We start from the raw sequence: 23094 nt of genomic DNA, 5'->3' as shown, positions 1-23094 counted from the left end.
GAATAATGTCAGCCTATCTAAAACTTGTACCATATACCAACAATGCAGGAAATGCGTGTTATTTGCTGGTTCTTCATGTACTCGTCACTGTCCTGAAGTGCGAAAATCAGCCTTTTAAATATCAACTGCCAACCCTCTCAGTCTTCACTCTTCATCGAGAAAGGAAATGTGAGTATTGCGCTTAATTTGCCTCATCTAAATAATTATTCAACACAACCTAACTTACTGCTTTCATTTTCTAATGTGACTTATACAGCAGTGTTGTGCTACGGAGCCCGGGATGTCCGTGGGGGGAAAAAAACAATCAGTGTTGACAGTTTGGCAATCCGTCCGCTCAGTTTATAAACCATAACGTTACTCACGATTTTTTTAACAGTTTTTTTAACCCTCGGTTTAACAAATCGTGCTCAAGGATTAATAAATAGCAGCTAACGTTAATGCTACCCCCGAGTTTCTATCCGCGCTCTCAGATCTGTAAACCGTGCCTTCAGTTTTTGCAAATTCTACCCACAAATTCATAAACCGTGCCAACGCCGTGCCAGTCGAAATAGTTGTACCCCCCGAAAAGTCCTTGTTAGTCCGGCCGACTCCCATTCCGGGGACACCCTTGGGAGTGAGTGGGACTGGAGGGTTACATGTAACGTTAACGTTTCTTCTTTAAAACATGACAAAATATTTTTCAAATATGAATCTAAATGTACTTTAAAGTTAAACGTTTAATTTTACCCTATTACAAAGTGTACCTTTTTTAAAACTGTGCTTAAGTGTGTTAAACATTTAGCATTTTAGTTTAATCATATTAGGCCATCAGCAATTCCCTCTTTTTAAGTTTTTAAGTACACCAAAAGTGCAATTAGCCTACATTAAAAAAGCACATTTCTTATTTTTCGTCTTTTTTTTTTTTTTGTACCAGGGGTTGATATAGCAAAGGTGGAGGTAGGGATGGATGCTCAATCAAACCTGAGCTACTGTGCAGCGGGTTTAGCGATGGAGCGCGCGTCGCGAGAGTAGAGGATAGGCAGAACTATTTATAGCTAATCCTGTTTAAGCGAGGTCACGCTCTCTACCGTCCCTAAGACAGAGCCGTGGAGTTAAACGCTCGCGTGCAAGCCTACGAGGAGCATCGCCTGCGCATTTGGTTCATTCCAAACAAAAAAGCAACACATCCCAAGAGGCTATTTAGCATTATAAATATCACAGGGGATTTTTTATATGCTTATTTGGCTTATATTGGACAACACATTCCAACTATTTTCAGATTTATTTTTATTTTTATATTCTTCAAGTAGCCTCTATCCTTAATCTTTAGACAAAAATACGAATTCACTCTTATATTAGATGTGGCTGGATACTGGAGCTAGGCTTCAATAAGATAATTCTGCACTATGGCTCTCTTGTTGATAATCATACATCAAGTTTATCACGGCCCGCTTGTCCATCACATCGCCCTATCTTTGCTGTTTGCTGGTGATGACAGCTGTTTCAACAAGGGATGACACCTGTACCTGGGACAAGCGCTGGCCAATGGGAGTCTGCGTTAAATCCCGAGCTGACGTAAATCTTCCACAGACTCCAGCGCGGTGGGCGGGTCGTTACGGATCGAGTTGTAGATCCACTGCGCGAGACTACTGATGCCAAGTGGAACTGACGCGCACCGGTTCAAAGTGAGTAGCCCACAGATATAATGAAAATGCATTATTATACGGTATATAAAAGGACTGTTTCAGATATTATTGTAGGGACCAAATTACATTTTGATCAAATGGCAATAGTGATAACAGATTCCGGTTAATATCGGAGTTATTATAATATAGCCTAAGTTATCTTAAGATTTTAGCTTGGGGAAACCGCGTCGTTTATAGCTTTTAGGATTTCCTCCTTATGTTCTGCTTTATACTTTCTGACAGCAAAATATGATTCTTTATGAAAATTCATTTGTGTTCCGTCCCTTTCTAAATATTGCAACGAAGAAAAAAATAATGGTGTTTTTTTTTCTCTCAGATGATTTTTAATGTGAAGCAGTATTACATGTTTAGATACTAAGGCCTATTTCTGTTAAAGTTCGCGTGCGTCTGTCGAGTTATGTGATTGAGAGACTGTCGTTTAGTCTTCCTTCGATCTTGTAGCCTTAACTTCATGCTCATATATCGCTTGCAACACAGAATAATGGGCCAATTACTGCGCGCAATGCTGTTTGTGTTGCCAGAAGGATTTTGCATGATGGCACAATGACTTCATAATCATAACTTCCTGCATCATGCTTTCTGCGTTGGTGGCCATGAGCTTTAGGTTTGATTTGTCTTCAGGTCATTGCATGTTTATTGCATCTATCATTTTATGGTAATAAAATAGACTAATAGTAGAATATGTTTATAATTTTATGGTGATGAATGTCATAATGGTAACAATGTATGCCGTTTTGTTTGGAGTTGTCAAAACAAAATGTGGTAATGTTAACACTTTATTTTAAGGTGACATACACGTTACCACATAGTAATAAAAGTGAATTATGCATAATTACAAGTTACTAACCCTAAACCAAACCCCTAACCATAAGTCTTGTAAGTATGTGTAGTTAATTAATATTACTGAGTAGGCTACTTATTTGAGTAATTACAATGTAACTATCTCAACTTAAAATAAAGGGTTACACTTTATTTTTAAGGTGTCATTGTTAGAGTTTATTTATATATTTAGTAATGAGTACATGTACTTGCTGGTTAGGGTAGGATTAGGGTTTGGTTAAGGGGTTAGTAGTTGCATGTAATTATGCATGATTTACTATTATTATTTTGGTAAGTACATGAAATATGTAACAAGGACACTGTAAAATAAAGGATTACCAAATAAAGTGTAACCCAAAATGTTGATGGGGGTCTTAAAATATGTACAATTCAGCAATGTTTTTTGTTTAAGTAACCACAAAGTTAATATCCACAGACGCTAGCGAACATATGGTGATGAATGATTACCATAGCAACAGTTAGCTGCTCGAGAGGTTTCCTCATGTCGACAAAACATACTACTATTTATCTTTTTATTATAGGTTTACACATTTGTCACTCAAAAAAACGTAAGTATTTTGCTTTAAAAGTTCTTTAAGATAAAGTTAACTAACTCGCTTTGCAAAAGACAACTTGGGGTGCAAACATCATATAAAAATACCATCACATACCAGCAATGCAGGAAATGTGTGTTATTTGCTTTGCTTAAAGCGCGAAAATAGCCTTTTAAATATCAACCGCCAATTGGACTCATTGTCGCAGTCTTTATCGATAATATTATACACTCACGGCATATTATACACTCACGAGAATACTTTATTACTTGAACGAAGTAAATATACATTAATGAGCACATATATTTTTGAAAGAACTAAGTGTTTTTAGCTAAGAATAAACTAAAAGAGTTACACAGTGTAGCTTTAAAGGCTTTTGATACTTTATTTTGAGCCGTTTTAAAACACTAGTTATTCTTGTTTCTGCCATAGGCCTAAATATGGAAGAGCCATTGCCAACATATGGCTCTTTTCCACTACACAGTACCAGCTCGACTCGACTTGACTTGACTCGCCTTTGTTTGGTTTTCCACTGTGTAAAAGTTGTACCTGTACCTGCTTTCGGGTACTTTTTTTTGTTCCACCTCCGGCGAGGTTCTGAGCGAGCTAAGGCGAGCTGAACTGGTACTAAAATGTAACGTGAAAACAATGCCGACTGCTTATTGATCAGAGAGAATCGTCACCATTCACTGCGTATCCAGAATATCCCAGACGTTTTTAAATAGTTTGGCCAGAGATAGTTACTACTATTATTATGGCAAATACGCCGTGGTCAAACGAGGAGGTGCAGACTTTTCTTAGTTTGGTTGCCGAAGAGAGGATCCAGCGAGAGCTTGATAGGGCAACGAGGAACGAAAGGCATCACTACGACGACCGGGTATTATTTGTGGCAGTACTGTCTGCAATGGAAAACGTTGAGCTGAGTCAAGTCGAGTCGAGCTGGTACTGATAATGGAAAAGCGCCAATAGACTTTAGCCAGTGTGCTTATCTATGCAAAGTGTATTATGACAGTTATGTGAACGTCAAATTGATATTTCATGTCATACAGCAAACATACAATACTGAACTTATTAGATATGTTCTAAGTTAAAGTCCGGTAAAATAACAAGATATTCCTTTCAAACGCTCATTCATTAACACTTCTCACTTATTCCCTTCATTTAGACAGTAATATCCACATCTGATGCATGTGACTCACACTTCTCATTCACAGCATGGATAAATATGGATTTTAATTTGACACATTGAAGAAGGTGCAGCTGTGTGTGGACATTCTTTATAAAAGTCCGATTTTAATTTTACAATAGCAGTTTGGACGTCACATAAAATGATTGTGTATAAAACCTCAAATAGTGACATTCAAGCTGTTTCTTTATGAAATTCCCCTTTAGTTTATTTGTGATCCAAATAAATGTACCGAATAAAAGCTTCTTTGTTTAATACAGAATAGTAACTCTTGGGCTCTATCCGGCTCCCTCAGAAGTCTGAATGAATTGTGGGTACTCTAGGAATGAGTAAACGTGTTTGTCTGTGTTCAACAGTGGATACTCTTCCATATATACAGCAGCCATGGCTGTGTGTCTCACTACTGCCACGGATTGTCTAATTAGATTAAGCAAGAAGCTTTCCTAAGATAATCATTCAGCAAGCCATTTCCTTTAATGGAGACTGTGCTCCTCAAGACTGTAAACTGAAGGTCAAATAATTTGAAGAAAAGGATCATTTTTGGCATGTCGCTTTGTAACACAGACTCTTGTGGTGTTGTTTGGGGTAATTGTACATGACAGCGAGTCACACAGTCTCTGAAATCAGCACCTTCTGACTGTGCTGGTCAAGGTGCTGCGTTTGTCTCGTTGCAGGAATGGAAACAAATCTGTGAGTATATACTTTTTCGTCTGTTTAATGATAATGAATTGAAGTATGTCGACTGTCAAGGTGGGTTTTAGTTTAGCGCTTCTGTGAAATAATGATTTCAGTCCTTTGATTGACATGTCAAGGTTGGATTTTGTTGTTTTCTTCTCTAATTGGGAAAAAAGACATATTTGACACTGATCTTGCGACCAAGCATTTGAGGTCTAAAGAAATATGAGGTGCTTTAAAGTCTTAAAACTGCAGATATGTTTAAGATAACATATTGTGTTGTCTATGACCTTTGAGAGGACTTTAGATGTCACTCCAAACAGCCTTTAAATCCTAACATAATTTACAATTACGTTGATTTTATTGGCGATTTGCAGTGAATATTGTTTGTTCATTTGTTTGTTTGTTCAATTCAGAGTTATTATTGTTACGTAAACTATTTCCAAAATGTTAATGAAAAATATAGTAGTATAAATAAGGCCAAAATAACAGTGGTTTGATCATCTGTTCATTTAGTTATGTTTTCTACAACGTTATTTCCCACTGTATTTTGAACAGAACTTTTGAGTCGAGTCTATTGTTCTTGGCAGGCCTCTTCTAGACGAGATGCCAGTTTTATGTAACAGAACTAATTTTAGCATTCCGCTCTTTAAGCAGACGTAACGGATCTTTCCACTGAAAGGTCATTACAAAAGCCTAATGTCACTTTGTATACCTATCAACATCATATTTAACAGTGACACATGGTTTGATGTGACTTCCTTTGTTGATTGACAGTGGTATCACTGGATCTGGCAGTTGTGACAGGACACAAATAATCACATTTTATTTGGCTTCAGGAGCTAAATGTTCATAAAAGCTGACATTGGAATGATAGAGCATGTAATGAACTTGCTTTCTGGTTTTGTTTCAGATGTAACTCGGTGCACACCTGATGATTTGACCTTCAGTGACCCCAATCAAACGAAGATGAGAGAAGATACACCAAAAAGTCAAGTGGAAATGGCATTCGAATTACACCTGGTTTGTCATCAAAAGAGTTGCTTTTTGCATCCCTGAGGAAATAAGTCTGGATATTGTCACCGCTTGCCCAAGGGGAAGCCACTTCTCCTCAGTTTATTGGTGCGCTTCTTTGGGACCATGGCCAGAAACTCATTCCGTGGGTCGAAGTACAAGGCAGAGGCCAATCATGATGGAGAGTTTGGCTGTACACTCAAAGAGCTACGCTCTCTCATGGAATTCAGAGGGACAGATGGATTACAAAAGATTCAGGAGTGCTATGGAGATGTTCAAGGACTCTGCTCCAGGTTAAAATCATCACCAACAGAGGGTAAATATTTCATTAATAACTGACAATAGTATTGTCTTTTTTTGTTATTTCCAAAACAAGCCCACTTTGTGCATAACTTCATATTTGGGTTACCTGGAAAACTGTAAAAATTTACTGTGCTTGTCAGATTTGCTATTTAAGTCAATTCAACTCATTTTTTAAAAAATTGCCTAGATGAATTTTGTGTAACTTAAAAACAAAGTTGAAATTGGTCAAATCATTTTGATAAAGTAATGGAAAAACACGTTGCCATGACTTGTTGATCTTTAAAAAAACTTTTACACACTGTAAAAAATATTGTTGGTTCAACTTAAAAAATTAAGTAACCTGGTTGCCTTAAAATTTTAAGTTGATTGAACTGGAAAAAGTGAGTTAATACAATGAAGGAGATTGATTTAATCATCAGAAACTCAAAATAATAAGTTATCTGAACTAAATAAATTATTTAAGTTGATTTGACAAAAGAAAAAATGTTGTGATAACAAATCTTGAAATTGCATAGGAAATAAGCATGCACAATTAAATATCCAATACCAACTGATACGATAAATGTAAAAAATCTCTAATATCTTCCAGTTACCGATATGGTCCCGATATATCATGCCTACCTAAAAAGAAACATCACTTTCAGCTCTGCTGAGCCACAGGTCTTATTAAACCAAGTAGTTTAGTGACTCTGAGGCTGATTTAGTCTGGTGGTTAATTATACTATAGATCTAAACTGAGCATTGGTTGAATATGATCCATGACCTCTCACCATTTCGCTCTTGAGCAAGGCATTTAACCTCAGGCCTCACTAGGAAGATTGTCTCTGCAACAAGTGTACTGTACACTTAATAAATGCGACAACTAATAGGCCATTAGACATTTCAAACTTATTTTTCCATTTGCTTGTGTGCGTAGCATTTAAGAACCATAAAGCTTTGATCAAGGACACTATATTAGCTTTTAAGACTCTCTCAGCATCTCCTTTGGATGATGCAGCCCGTAATGAGGTATAGTTCGTCTGCATGCTCCAGGTGACCACTTTATGCAGCCTATTTTTGACCATATTAGGGAGGATTTTCATCTAGCACATGTAGATTTTTTTTTTCAGCTTATGAACGATAAAAACATTGACAGACAATCAGAATATAGTTATGGTTAGTTTTGGCATATGGCATATTTTACACTCGCGAGAATACTTTATTACTTAAACGAAGTAAATATATATTAATGAGCACATATATTTTTGAAAGAACTAAGTGTTTTTAGCTAAGAATAAACTAAAAGAGTTGCACAGTGTAGCTTTAAAAGTTTAATTAACCTCCCTTACACTTGTAGTCAAATCTCAGTTATTATGTGTCAGTCAGTTCAAATATGTTTAACCACTGCACTGGAAATGATTGCCTTTCTTGCGTAGCAAGTGGCATCTGGCCTTTGTCACTTAATCATCATGGTTATCATCAAAGTTTTTATTCATCTCCTTCTGTGCTTAGACCAATCCATATATCCCAACAAACTCAACTCCAATCATTTGTCTTACACCATGATAGCTTATGTTTCCCTTGATAATTCCAGTGAAATATGTTTACAACTACTCTTGTGATTCTTTCTTTTAAGATTTGGATGTGCATTATAAATTACACAGCCTTCCTGTTTTGAAAGACTCTCTTGTAACAATCTGATCTTGATTATTGGTGCATTAAGTCAAGATTTATCTTGTCATCCATCTATATTGTTTGGTTCGATTTGCACTGGCTTACTGCCCTGTGCTGACATATTTAACTTTGTCATGAGCCATAACAGACAGTTGTAGTTGTGACAGGTGGGACCAGATCAGTTTACCTCATGTAATCTCACTCACCTCAAACCGAGGCAGGCTCTTCATTGCTCCGCTTCACACTAATCTCGCTGGCCGCTGCCCTGCTGCATGGGGTTTACATTAATTTTTGCCCTTGCCAACAGTGGGTAAACCTTTGAGGGGACAGAGGACTAGCGTTTTGCAATTGAGCAAGGGCGGGAAGAGAGGGATTACACCGTGTTCAGGCTGTGCTCTTGCTTGCGCAGGGGTTGGCTTGATATATTTTGGAATCCATTATGTTTAAAATGAAAAACAAAACAAAATATAAACCCTCTCCAAATCCAAGTCAATTTCTCAAGCATTATAAAATAGAACTAGATGCCAAGTCCAAGTTTGAGGATTGACTGATTCACTCAACTTGATCCATCCGTCATTTTACAAAATGATTTATCATTGCAAACTTAGTACATTTTAACCTCAGCCTCATTCAGACTGTCAGTCCACATACAATTTTTGGAATATAAAGCCACATACACCAGCCTTGTACGTTTCTCCACTGCCTCATAAGACACAGTAGTCCAGCGTGGCATCTACACATTGTCATTTTGTAAATAGGACAGCATTTGGCACCTTAAACAATCGCAGTCTTCTTACAAGTCTCTGCAAAAGTGTGCATCAAGGGTGCCTATCAACTGCAAAGGGGGCGCTCGCACCCTTTCGAAACCTAAAATGACAAATGCGACATGCGCACGTGCACGCGGCAGCCATTGTAAGTCCACAAGACTGAAAGTGCATATGAAGTGTGCCATTTAGGACAAGGCCATTGCCATATAAACTGATGCAGCTATTCAGAAAATAAAAGAGTTCAAAAATACACAATGTGGACAGTCGATGGTTTTACGATACACAAATAATCAGATATGGATTGACAGTGTGAATGTAGCCATGGATACCCCATAAGGTGTGATTTATAGATGTTTAGGTCATCTAAAAGTAAAATCTGATTCAAACATTATCTTACTAAAGAAACCTTTCAGAAATCTCTTCATCTTTGATCAATGCAGGGGTGTTAAATTATGCAATTAGAAAATCCTCTTTGACTGAAATGGCAGTATAATATTTTTACAATCAGAACCATACAATCAGGTTAGATAAAATCAATTTTTACAATACAATATTCTAAATACAATATGTGTTGTGGTTATTTGCCCTTAGCATTTTTATTATCTACACTTTATTAATGTTTTCTATAATAGCAATAAGTAATTTTACCCTGCTCTTTCTCTTTGTCTAGGGTTAAGTGGTCATTCGGATGACATTGCAAGAAGAAAAGATGAATTTGGAAAGAATTTTATACCACCCAAAAAGCCCAAAACATTCCTTCAGTTGGTGTGGGAAGCATTGCAGGATGTGACTCTAATTATTTTGGAAGTTGCAGCCATAATATCCTTAGGCCTTTCCTTCTATAAACCTCCTGATGGCGAGAGAGAATGTGAGTATCGTAGGGCTTTTAAGCTTTCTCTTGCTCAGTGGTACTCTGGAATATAAATGAATTTGAAATTGTAACATGGCCTGAAGGTGACGTAGTGCTATTATGTATTCAGCTCACCCAGGGCTTCTGGTTTTACCCAAAAAATATTTTATCTGAGCTCTGTCCTGCACACCCTGCTGAAAAATCCAGCATAATGCTGATTAGAGCTGGTTTAGAGCTGATATAGTCATGCTGTTTTCAATCAAAACTGAGCTGGTGTACCGTTTCCCATTCTGGTCCCATCATGCAAAACACATCTTTTATTGGTTAACAGCTATTTTCAGCAGGGGTTCCTTTACTTATGAGCAAAAGTGTAAAATCGATGAAATTGCCTTCCATGGGCCAGATTAACGTGAGACTGCAATCTCATTAAAACACTAATGGGAGTGGAAAGTTCTGCATGCTGTTTACTGACTATTTACTTAATTTACCAGTGTATTGATTACCGCGAACCTTATAAATCATGTTGCATGATTCATTAAATACTTTTCTCCCATTAATATTACGGATAAAAAGGAAAGTCCTACAAATGCAAATGCAATAAGGTCAGGCATAAAAATGGCCGTGTCCACACCATTTCATCGCTGATTTTTCACTGTGGGTATTTAGTAAATCCTGACAGTAGTTTTTTAATGCCAAAAGACGGTTTGTGCTGGCCCCAATGTTGTATTATTTTTTATTTGAAAAAACATGCATCAACATAAATTATGTTCTTGCATGTTTGTGACATATACCAATGGGTCAGTTGCAGCATCATATTCAAGATGAGTCAGTCTCTCAATGTTAAATTTGGACCCTGCAAATGCTGCACATGCAACTAAAATACCTGAAATGATCCTAAATTAACACTTCAGACTTATATTCACTAATCAAAAGTAAAAAAGGTACAAAAGCTGTCACTGGGGCTGTACCTTTTCAAAAGGTAGACTTTTGTCCATTTTAGGTGCTAATATGTACATTTTAAGTGCTAATATGTACATTTTAGGTATTAATATGTCCATTTTAGGTGCTAATATGTACATTTCAAGTGTTAATATGTACATTTTATGTGTTAATATGTATATTTTAGGTGCTAATATGTGCATTTAGGTACTAATGTGTACATTTTAGGTGTTAATATGTACATTTCAGGTGCTAATATGTACATTTCAGGTACATTTTAGGTGCTAATATGTACCACAGGTACCAATATGCAGCCTTTGGGTACAAAAGTGTACCTTTTGAAAAGGTACAGCCCCAGTGACAGCTTTTGTACCTTTTTTTCTGAGCGTGTAAGATTTTTTAATGTTTTGAATTTGAAAGAGGTCTATTATGCTCACCATCTGCATTTATTGAAAAAAAAAATACTGTAAAAACTGTAATATTGTGAAATGTTATTACAATTTAACATAGCTGTTTTCTTTTTTTAATTTATTCCTGTGATCCAAAGCTGAATTTTAGCATTATTGTTCTAGTCTTCAGTGTCACATGATCCTTCAGAAATCATTCTGATATTCTGAATTGGTTTATTATTTTCAATGAAAAAAAAAAAAAAAACAGTTGTGCTGCTTAATATTTTTGCAGCATTTATTTGAACTGGAAATCTTTTGTAACATTATAAAATCACTACTGAACTGTCACAACTGAATTGAATTGCTGAATAAAAATATTAATTTCTTGCAAAAAAACCCAAACTTTTGAAAGGTAGTGTGCATGTAACATATTATATTTTATAATTTAAGACTTACAGTATATATACACAAGTTGCCATTGTAGCTATTTCTTACAGTTACTTTCACATTGGTGCAGACTGTGGTAGGGCGGCTGGAGGAGCTGAGGACGAGGGTGAGGCGGATGCGGGCTGGATTGAGGGTGCTGCCATCCTTTTGTCCGTTGTTTGTGTGGTTCTTGTCACAGCATTCAACGATTGGACCAAAGAAAAACAATTCCGAGGACTCCAGAGCCGCATCGAACAAGAGCAGAGGTTTACTGTACTTCGAGGCGGTCAAGTCATTCAGATTCTTGTATCCGAGATAGTGGTTGGAGACATCGCACAAGTAAAATATGGTAAAATAATGGTCTCCCTTGAGATTCAAAACTGTTTTAATATATGAGACAATTAAGAATGAGTCAGACATATATTTTTAGGATGTATTCAAGATTTCATTATTTGCTCAACCCTCGTGTTGCTTTAAACTCACATGCTGTTAGATGGAAGTTTTGAAGAATATTTATACAGCTCTGGCCTTAAAGTGACCATCTATGGTGACCATATCTGTCAAGCTTAAAGAAAAGGACATTTTTTTTAATTCTGCATGTAAAAGTGCTCAATATATGAAGAGTTCAGATGCAAAAGCCTCTAAATGCCATTTGAAATTTTCTTCTTTAATGATGATTTTTATCAAACTTGTATATTTAAGTTCAGTAATTTCACTTAAATAACAATTAATAGGTAATTATCATTGCCATTTGAGTGAAATCACTGAACTTAAATATACAAGTTTGATAAAAATCATCATTAAAGAAGAAAATTTCAAATGGCACTTAGAGGCTTTTGCATCTGAACTCTTCATATAGAAGTCAATATTATGACATTTCAGTTTGATTCTCACACAGATCTAACTTCAGTAGAGTCTGATCTGGTTTTGTGGTTCTTTAAATTGTCATTGTATAAAGGGGAAACAAGCTGCATACTGGTTTGGAACAACACGAGGATGACAATATCATCTTTTTTGGATGAACTATTCCTTTAAAAAAATAATGTTAAGTCTGTTTTTTGTTCTTGCGTTTTGGTTTGCATCGGCCTTGCTCGATTAAAACCTCTCTTTTGGCTTGCAAACATCTGTCTGTTGTGTCTCAGACGACACCATCTGTCCTTTGTGCTTGCAGGTGACCTCCTTCCTGCTGACGGTGTACTTATCCAAGGCAACGATCTGAAAATTGATGAGAGCTCCCTCACGGGAGAGTCAGACCATGTCAAAAAAACTCTGGATAAAGACCCCATGCTTCTTTCAGGTTTTTCCTCTGCTTTTCTTAAAGTGACAATAATCGTAAAATTCAAAAGCTCAAGACTGATGCAGTTTGGCCATTGCATGACCATTTTTATCCCGTTTGCTCAGGCACACATGTGATGGAGGGCTCCGGAAAAATGCTGGTCATTGCGGTGGGGGTGAACTCTCAGACGGGAATCATCTTCACTCTGCTCGGAGGCGGAGATGATGATGATGATGACGACGATGAGGAGAAAAAAGAAGAGAAGGAGAGGAAAAAGAGGGAGAAGGAGGAGAAAAAGAAAGAAAAAGAGAGGAAGAAGAAGGAGAAGAAAGATAAAAAGAAAAGTATGTTGCTCAAGATGAGTTTCTGAAATGCATTTCCAAAATAATTCCTCGCTCTACCTGAGTTTAGACTTTTGAAATGCATTTATTATTTTGTAATGTTGCCCAGGAACTGTGTAGATGCATCATTTTAAACATACATGACTAAAATCTGACATCATCTCCAAATGATCTGTATCTATAAATATCACAAATATGTGATTGATCCATGTCACTTTTCAGACAAAAAGCCAGAGGCATCAAATAAAAAGAAAGGTGTGTATGAGCACGTATGCTGTAATCGTAGATCATAGCATTTCCTTTAGATCAGGGGTTCTCAGCTGGTGGGTCGTGACATAGGCTAAATGTGCCGCATGTCTGTTCTGATGGGTTGCTGGCCAAAACACTGCTAAACGTGAGCACGAAAATCACACATTTAATATTAAGGACATTTTCACTTTTGTATGACAAAACCAGTTGAGAACCACTACAGGAAAAATGAGAAGTAGCAGTCACTGTTCAGTCAATAGTCGCTCTTTTGCAGTAATAAGATTGATATGATTAGCAGTAAGAAGATTACCGCCTTTGGCCTTACAGCTCTACTTTTTCCTCTTGTCCACATACAAACACATACAGGCAGCCACATACTGTAGGTCTCCACAGTAAACAGTGTGTCACAGTTTACACAAAAGTTTTAAGCAGAACTGATTTCCACATTGGTAATAATAAGAAATGTTTCTTGAGCATATACACATATACACATCAGCATATTAGAATTATTTCGGAAAGATCATGTGCCAGGATGCTGCTAATTTGTCAATGGACTGAGGTGAGACTGCTGAATATATATATATATATATATATATATATTTGTATCTCTTATCATTGATTGCTGTGTGCTCTCCACCCGTGTAAATGATCTAAACGTGTTCCTCCCGAACTTTGTTAATAAAACATAATTTAAAATTCCAATAGGGTCCTCACACCATCGGCGCTTGGGCCCTTAATATATTAAAATAGAAAAGTTAATAAACACTGTACATGCAGTTACATTATGAAGCTATTTCATGTATTTTGTATTTCGTAGCGCAACGCATTCGGTCGGGTTCAGTCATTTTGACTTCAATGAATTTGAATCTTAATTGTAAAAAACACATTTTTAGGTTACATGACAAATCATTTTAGTTCAGCAACAGTTTGATTACATGCAATTGCATAGTTTTAAACTTATCTTTTTGGTTTCTGCCTCATTCAGAGAAGGATGGAGGCACAGTGGAGATGGAGCCCCTCAACAGTGATGATGGAACAGAAGAGCAGAAAAAAGCCAAGTTACCAAAGAAAGAGAAATCGGTACTTCAAGGGAAGCTTACTAAACTAGCTGTACAAATCGGGAAAGCAGGTAAAAAAAACAAAAACAAAACATAAATCTGTGATTTCTTCAAATTTGCAAGTTACTAAGATTATTTTTGGTCCAATTCATATGTTTCACAACTCATAGAGGTGTTTTTTTCTTTTTCTTCTTTTTTGCCAGGTCTTTTAATGTCGGGCATCACAGTCGTCATTCTTATCGTGCTCTTTTTGGTGGACACTTTCTGGATCCAGGGGGTTCCGTGGATCAAAGAATGCACTCCCATATACATACAGTTTTTTGTCAAATTCTTCATCATCGGTGTCACTGTGCTGGTTGTTGCCGTGCCTGAGGGTTTACCCCTTGCTGTCACCATCTCATTGGCCTATTCTGTAAAAGTATGTGGTTCATCTTTTGTAGAACTTTAATGACAAACTTGTTCATACGAATGGTGCTTGTACTGAAGTGAAGTCATCTATGTCATTATCTGTAGAAAATGATGAAGGACAACAACCTGGTGAGACATCTGGATGCTTGCGAGACGATGGGCAATGCCACTGCGATTTGCTCTGATAAAACGGGCACCCTTACCATGAACAGAATGACAGTGGTTCAGGTGTATATTGGAGACAGACACTACAGGAAGGTCCCAGATCCTGATTTGATTCCTGGCAACATCATGAATCTGCTCGTCACAGGCATCAGCGTTAACTGTGCGTATACTTCAAAAATAATGGTAAGAAACTATATTTTGCATGAATGTGTGTTTGTGTGAGAGAGTCCTCAAAGACCAGCAATTATCATCAAAACAGTTTTAAATATACAGTGGAATTCCAAAAAAATTTGACCACTGGAGATAATTACTCTAATTTGAATATTTGTTTTATTACAAATTATATTGTCACATTATTTAGAAATTTGAGTGACTTTAATTATGACCCATTTTGATTTAATGCCACCAACACATGAGTTGACTGAACTCCATAAGCTTCTGTAAAATAATCACAAGTGTAACAAGTATAATAGATTAAATATAATATTTTATAATGTATTATATTGAAATGTCTTCTTCATTTATGTTTAATTCATTTCTTCATTTTATGTCATAACCTTATATATATATATATATATATAATTTATTTATTTAAAGATAAATCAATGTTGTTTCAGACTTTTGGACCACACTACATTCAAACTTTTTCTGTCATGATTTATATGATGTAAGCTATTTTTTGTTAGATTAGACTTGGTTTCATGATTTTTATGAATCCCTTTTTTCTGTCTAGGCTGCTGAGAAAGAGGGTGGTCTCCCGCGACAAGTTGGAAACAAAACTGAATGTGCCTTGCTTGGGTTTACCACTGATTTACGGAAAGATTACCAAGCCATTCGCCTTGAATATCCAGAGGAAAAACTGTACAAAGTATACACATTTAACTCAGTCAGGAAATCCATGAGTACCATCCTTAAAAATTCAGATGGAAGTTACCGTATGTTCAGCAAAGGAGCGTCAGAAATCCTCCTGAAAAAGTAAGTACGCATTTAATATTTCAGATGAGAATGAGATTATTTGATAACTGCTAGATGGTTACAGGTGGTATTATTAGGGGGGAGAACATTCTCAATACAGTATTTGATACAGTGTGTTATCAATATGTTTGATCCGGTTTTCCTGGAAGAGATGGCGCATTTAATAGTTTAATAGGAAGAAAATATGGAGAAAAAAAACTTACGCATGGGGAAATGTTTCACCCTAATGGAAAATTACAGATATGGCTGGTTCCTGTTGAAATTACTTAATTTAGCCTGCTAAATGTGACCGCGGGTTTAGATATGTCTATGTTTTTGAAAGAAATCAACACTTGTATTTACTGAATGCAATAAATGGAGCAAAAATTACTCTGTAAACACATTTACAATAAAATAAATGAAAATGAAACGTCACAAACAAAAGCTTAGTAATACTAACTGTTTTGAATGCAAGACTACGTACTTGTTTCATTAACTTACAAGTTATAATCTTTAATATTTCCCCAGGTGCTGTAAAATCCTGTCAAAAAATGGCGATGCTAGAGTTTTTAAGCCCACTGATCGGGATGATATGGTGAAAAAGGTGATTGAGCCCATGGCCTCTGAGGGCTTGAGGACCATCTGCCTCGCCTACAGGGACTTCCCTGTTTCAGATGGAGAGCCTGATTGGGATGATGAGGCTGATATCCTGACTGGTCTCACTTGCATTTGTGTGGTGGGCATTGAGGATCCTGTTCGACCGGAGGTAATTTCTCACATGACCTTTAATCCTATTACATCCACTTTCATACATGGAAAATGTGCATTTGATAGTGAAAACAAAGCAAGGACATGCTGAGGTGCTCATTACTGTGAGTCAGCATGTGTTAACACCTAAACCCTGGGTGGTAAAATCTCCACAGGTCCCCGATGCTATTAAGAAGTGCCAGAGAGCAGGTATCACTGTGCGCATGGTCACAGGAGATAACATTAACACTGCTCGAGCTATCGCAACCAAGTGTGGCATTATCCACACCGGTGATGACTTCTTGTGCCTTGAAGGCAAAGAGTTTAACAGGCGGATACGCAATGAGCTGGGAGAGGTGAGGTGGTCAAAAAAACTTCTTGATCATTTTTCATTCAAATAAAAGGTTGATATTAAAGGCCTCATCATTTATTCAGATTGAGCAGGAGCGCCTGGACAAGGTCTGGCCCAAACTGCGCGTACTTGCAAGATCTTCTCCAACTGATAAGCACACTTTGGTCAAAGGTAATCAATTTTAAAACAGGACTGGTGCTAATACCTGTGGTGCGTAGTACAGTCTGACTGCATTTGAAATGTTTTGCTGTTTCTTCAAGGTATAATTGATAGCACCGTTGCTGAACAGAGACAAGTAGTTGCTGTCACTGGAGACGGAACCAACGATGGCCCTGCGCTGAAAAAAGCTGATGTTGGATTTGCGATGGTATGGTTTTACAGTTTTAAACAACTGACTAGCACATCACTATAAAAGAAACAATCTCACTGTTTCAATCCATGTTGCGAATTTAATCTGAATATTGCAAAAATAATGAGCAAATGAAGCAGTGTTTCATCCCATGTGTTCTAGAGCCCGGCCGTTAAAGGATTTTGAAGGTCGATACCGATACAAATATTTGTTGGTTTAAAAATCCGATATTCCGATATATCTGCCGATATTTTTTTTATTTCAGAAACGCGCAACAAAACATTAACAGACTTCCCTAACATTAGTTATTTGTAGTTATTTATGAGTTTTAACTAAAATAATTTGATAATGCATTTTAAAAAGAAACTTGTTTCTTTTATTGTCACATTAGCTAGCATTGTGGTTAGCCTATGATGAGCCATAATTTAGCAATCGTCATACTGCAAATTGTAAAACATACATTTTCAATATAACAGGCCAAGGAGAGATGATCCGTCTCATTGCTATAACTGTCATGCGCTATTAAAGAAATACTTTAGTCACATTGTAGTCAACAACGTAATTATTACTAGCTAATTCCGCTTCACTCTCGGCTTATTTAACTGGACATGATAGTCACAAATTTTGTCATGCTTATTTGAGTTACTTATTTGAGAACTGATGGGGATGTTCTTTTAATTGTTATTCAAACAATGTATGTCTCGTTCTTTTTATTTTATAACTGCTGATGCCGATAGTTTGGAAAATGCCTAATAGCGGCCGATAATATCGGCCTGCCGATAAATCGGTCTGGCTCTAATGTGTTTCTATAGAGTAAAATGTTTGCTTATGGGGAAATAAGTGCAAATGAACATTCCCCAGGATAATCATTAGGGAAGTTAGTAATAAATATAATAAATTAATTTTTAAACATATAAATATTATATATTAGACAAACATTTATTGGGCAAACAAAGGTCCTTGACCATTGTCAATAGTGTAACGATACATGAAGAACTGCTTGCACAAAAGTCACTTTCATTTGTAATGCAATATCGCAAAATTAGTATGAACAAGCTTAGTTGGAAAAAGAATGAATGAATGTTGAACATTGAATGAATGTTGAGTAAATGAATACATTTTGACAATGATGTGTCATTTGTAGGGCATTGCTGGTACAGATGTGGCCAAAGAAGCATCAGACATTATCCTGACAGATGATAACTTTAGCAGTATTGTAAAGGCAGTGATGTGGGGGAGGAACGTCTATGACAGCATCTCCAAGTTCCTCCAGTTTCAGCTGACCGTTAACGTGGTGGCTGTCATTGTGGCGTTCACAGGAGCCTGTATTACTCAGGTCCGAGTACCGCTCCTTCTTTCTTTTGTCTATCTTTCTTGTACCACTTCATTATATCCCTTAAACGTTTTTTTTTTCTTTTTATACACAGGACTCCCCTCTCAAAGCTGTACAGATGCTGTGGGTGAATTTAATCATGGACACGTTTGCGTCACTAGCTCTAGCGACGGAGCCTCCCAATGAGGCTTTACTGTTGCGCAAACCGTACGGCCGCAACAAGCCCCTTATTTCCCGCACTATGATGAAGAACATCCTTGGACATGCTGTATATCAGCTAACCATCATCTTCACACTGCTGTTTGCTGGTGAGCATCATCTCGAAATGTTTAGAGCATCCAATTGGAGGAAACCGGCTAATATGTCTCTGACTTTACCTCTATCACAGGTGAGCAGATATTCGATATTGATAGCGGAAGGAACGCTCCTCTTCACGCTCCTCCTTCAGAGCACTACACCATCGTCTTTAACACCTTCGTGATGATGCAGCTCTTCAACGAGATTAACGCTCGAAAGATCCACGGTGAGAGAAACGTTTTTGACGGCATCTTCAAAAACATGATCTTCTGCACCATCGTATTCGGGACCTTTTTTATTCAGGTACGTCGCATTTTAATCTCTAAAAGCCTGCGTCTATTATCAACAATTGCTCTGAATTCCAACATGGTTTTGTTTTTTAAGATCGTAATCGTGCAGTTTGGAGGGAAGCCTTTTAGCTGTGTAGGTCTCTCTATTGAGCAGTGGATGTGGTGTGTTTTCATCGGTTTTGGCTCTCTTCTTTGGGGGCAGGTAGGTCATTTTTCTTAAAGAAGCCACTCATGCGCAATACAACCAATCAATTACTATACAACTCCTGCTGAACTTTGACATGACATGACTGAACTGGTTGAAATGCATTGTTTTCCTCACCAAAACCCCTATGACTTTTGATAGTTGGTTACCACCATTCCCACAAGTCGCCTGAAGTTCCTGATGACAGCTGGTCACGGCACTCAGAAGGAGGAGATCTCTGAGGATGAGTTGGAGGAGATGGAAGACATGGATGAAATCGATCACGCTGAGATGGAGATGAGAAGGGGGCAGGTTTTGTGGTGTAGGGGTCTCAACCGAATTCAGACACAGGTACTGAATAAAGTTTTCACTCCTTTGTTTTGTATTTTTTTTTGGTTCTTCAACTTCAGGCACTTTTATGTCCCAGTATTAAATTTTTTTTTAAAGCTAACAGATTTTTTAATTTATATTTTGAATATATAAAGGTCACGTATATTCACAAAGGTCACAAAACTGATACTTTCTTCTACTTTTCAGATGCCTTCTATGCATAGATTTAGTTTTTATCCCTGTCCTAGACTCTCAATCTTAAAATATAAAATCTATCATAAAATTATTACACGGTAAAGACAAATTATGTACAAAATATGAAAATATTTGTGTATTTAAGATAAATAAAATGCAAGCTATGAAATGAGCCTTAGGTCAACTTTCCATTTTATTCCAAAAATGTTTAACCTTTTATTCAAAATTCACTTTTATATATATATATATATATATATATATATATATAATTTTTTTTTAACATAATTATGTGTCTGCAGTGTGTGTACACAACTGTGGTAAAATTCCATCCACTCCATGTCCCTGCTTTTTAGTTCACAGACAAATCTTGTGTGTATTTGTTAGTTTAAACACAATAAGATGCGAAAGAGGAATTCGTTTATTACTCACGAGACTTGCTGTCTGATAGTAAGCTTTCTGGGCACTCAGAAAACTATATATCAGAAGTTTAAACTGATATGGCTTTAAAACGCATGCAAATAATGAACTTTCATGATGACGAAGTCACCTGAACTTGAGATTATAATCAAAACCTAACAGATGTTTTGTTATTTTTGTCAGAGTATCTAAGGCACGAGCTGGAAATATTCTATTCTGGATTGGAGCAGCAACTCATTTGCATTTATAGATACATGCACGAAAACAGCACGTTTTTGCTTCCACTTAAAAATGGGTATTTACTACATGGTAAATGATCTCTGGTCTATTTTGAGATTAAACTTAACTGACACATTCTGGGGACACCTGAGAATTAAAATATAATCCATCACAGAAGGATATTAAAAACAATACATAATTTTGAGGTGTGCCATAAATGACACTGAAGTGCAATTTAATTAATTTAAATAATACTTCTCTAATATATGTATAGTGTTTGACATGGTTAGTTGACAAAAAATAATTGATTTTTTATTTATCAAAGAATCCTTAAAAAATAGCTTATAATAAAAATGATTATTGAACACAAAAAATCAGCATATTAGAATGATTTCTGAATGATCATGTGACACTGAAGACTGGAGTAATGATGCTGAAAATTCAGCTTTGCATCACAAGAATAAATTGCATTTTAAAATAGAAGAAATCAGTTATTTTTTATTGTATTTTTGAAAAAAAAAAATATGAGTCTAAGAGACTTCTTTCAAAAAAATTAAAAATTCGTACTGACCTCAACCATTAAATTGATATTTTAAACCTGAAGTGCAGAAAATGTTAAAGAAACACCCAATTGGGGATTTTGTTGTTGGTGGTGGTGGAGGGTTATGTTGTTTCGCTCTCTGAGTTCATTGACCTCTGATTTCCATTGGGTTTTGGTGCTTTTTCTTCAGATCCGTGTGGTTAATGCTTTCCGGGATACCATGTCCCCTTATGACGGCCTGGAGACGCCGGAGTCTCGCAGCTCCATTCACAACTTCATGAGCCACCCAGAGTTCCGTATTGAGGATTCAGAGCCATCCATCCCCCTCATCGATGACACCGACCCTGAGGAGGACGCACCTACTAAACGCAACACGGTTCTTTCCCCACTGCCTCTTGGGTTATCCTCCCCCAATCAGAACAATAATGCAACCGACAACAGAGGTTACCATCACCACAAAGATCTAGCAAAAACTGACCTTCCTCCAACTCCTGGAAGCCCCCTTCACAGCCTGGAGACCTCTCTCTAATCCAGTACCACCTACGTCAGACCATGCCAACAACCGAGGGCACATTAAAGACAAGGTCAGGGCTTCTGGGCCTCTGATAGTGAACTGGAAAAGTAGTAAAACTTGTTTTTTTGTTTTGTTTTTCATTTCATAGGGGGGTTGTTTCATTATTTTGATTTTATTTTACATGCACACCTGGAAAGTGTACGATTTGGGAATGCTCAATTGTTCAAATTCTTTCCCTTTTATATTTTGTTTACTTATACATTTTGATAAATGATGTATTGGCTGTTCATATAGTTAAACCATTTTGAGACGTTTTTGGACACTTTCTCATTTTGGATGAAAAAAAGATTCACATGTAGTTGTTTTGAAGGTGCACTATTTGCCTCTAAATAGGTTTTGATTTCGATTTTTAGAAAGCTAGAAGATGAAAATTAAATGGGAAAGATGCAATACCTCAACATTTTTTAAGGGGTACTGCAGGACAGTTAAAGATAGGGTAGGCAATTTCGGAGCGGCTAGCAATAGCTAGCTAGCTTTGAAAGCATTACATCCCACCCTCCCTTCAGAGTGTTTTTCAAAACAGCCAGAGCAGAGTCTGCAAAGCGGACCACCTGACTGCCGATTGGAAGAACGTCACGGGTTGCCATATTGTAATTACGATTACAGGATGGCGTGAACGCAGCAATAAGCCTACCTTATTTTTATAGATGATTTTGAGCCTCTTATTTTGTGGAAAGTAACTGTACTCACAAAATTGACACATCCAAGGTGTTATTAAGGGAATTAAATGCTTTCTTTCTTTAGTTGAGCAAATAAAAATGAAGAAAGGACGTGGTAATTCAGGGAGGCGATGCTAAAATGTAACTGTATTTTCTGTTTAAAGTGTTTTTATCTTCTTCGATCCACTCCACCTCCTTAAAGACGAGGGCTCAAGCACATTACGTTATGAGGTTCAGTCAAGAGGCTGTTGTATGAAATATTGTGATGGTAATATGTGGGGATATGAATAAAGTTTCAGCAGAATGTGGTTTAGGATTTGTTGCAGAAGTGTAAACAATATAAGATTAGTGCAAACAAATAGGAAAGAATTGGCGAGAATTTGTGGGTTAATTTTGTTATTCACAGTAGTTTCATTCCCATTTTGGGAATGGATGTTTTCCATCTGTTTATGGAATATAATTTTGTAAATGTAAATGGTTATTGTGGTTTAATTTACATTTGAAAAGTCTTTAAGTATGTGTATGGTTTTTGCCAATAAAATATTCATATTTAGCAAAACCTAATCATTGGTTTTAATTTGGATATTGGTTATAGAATACACACTCCACATTTATAGGCACATTATGACATGATATAATAGCATTAATGTGCATTAAACTAAATTGGAAATGTCATTGCTTCATATTCATATTTAAATATACATACTTATTTCTCAAGCATTATGTTTGTTAGTGACTTATTCAAGTTATTCAAGTAAAAAAAATAATAGCATAAATATGGTCATACACATTTTCAATTAAAGGGTTCACCCAAAAATGAACATTCTGTCATTGCTTTAACTTATTTTTTTCTACACCTGGATGAGTTTCTTTGTTCTGTTGAACACAAAACAAGA

At 36.6% G+C, this 23094-nt stretch overlaps 1 protein-coding gene across 2 annotated transcripts; it reads left to right on the top strand.

The window, feature by feature from the left end:
• The first annotated feature begins 1521 nt into the window (after nt 1-1521).
• On the top strand, nt 1522-22752 carry atp2b1b (ATPase plasma membrane Ca2+ transporting 1b). Of its 2 annotated transcripts, none has more exons than XM_089127624.1 (20): nt 1522-1664; nt 5833-6249; nt 9327-9524; nt 11352-11609; nt 12432-12557; nt 12662-12880; nt 14112-14255; nt 14388-14602; nt 14698-14940; nt 15491-15732; nt 16240-16477; nt 16635-16814; nt 16894-16981; nt 17071-17177; nt 18304-18495; nt 18587-18800; nt 18881-19092; nt 19174-19281; nt 19426-19614; nt 21156-22752. In XM_089127624.1, exons 2-20 carry the CDS (start codon nt 6060-6062, stop codon nt 21492-21494), a joined length of 3702 nt encoding a protein of 1233 aa, XP_088983750.1. In that variant the 5' UTR covers nt 1522-1664; nt 5833-6059; the 3' UTR covers nt 21495-22752. The 2 variants fall into 2 exon arrangements, with proteins under 2 accessions (XP_088983750.1, XP_088983751.1); XM_089127625.1 differs by lacking the exon at nt 1522-1664 and adding an exon at nt 4839-4934.
• Nucleotides 22753-23094: the final 342 nt, after the last annotated feature.

Source organism: Pimephales promelas, chromosome 25 (assembly GCF_988280905.1).
Source record: "Pimephales promelas chromosome 25, fPimPro1.hap1.1, whole genome shotgun sequence".
Taxonomy (NCBI): Eukaryota; Metazoa; Chordata; class Actinopteri; order Cypriniformes; family Leuciscidae; genus Pimephales; species Pimephales promelas.
This window is presented reverse-complemented; position numbering and strand designations above follow the sequence as displayed.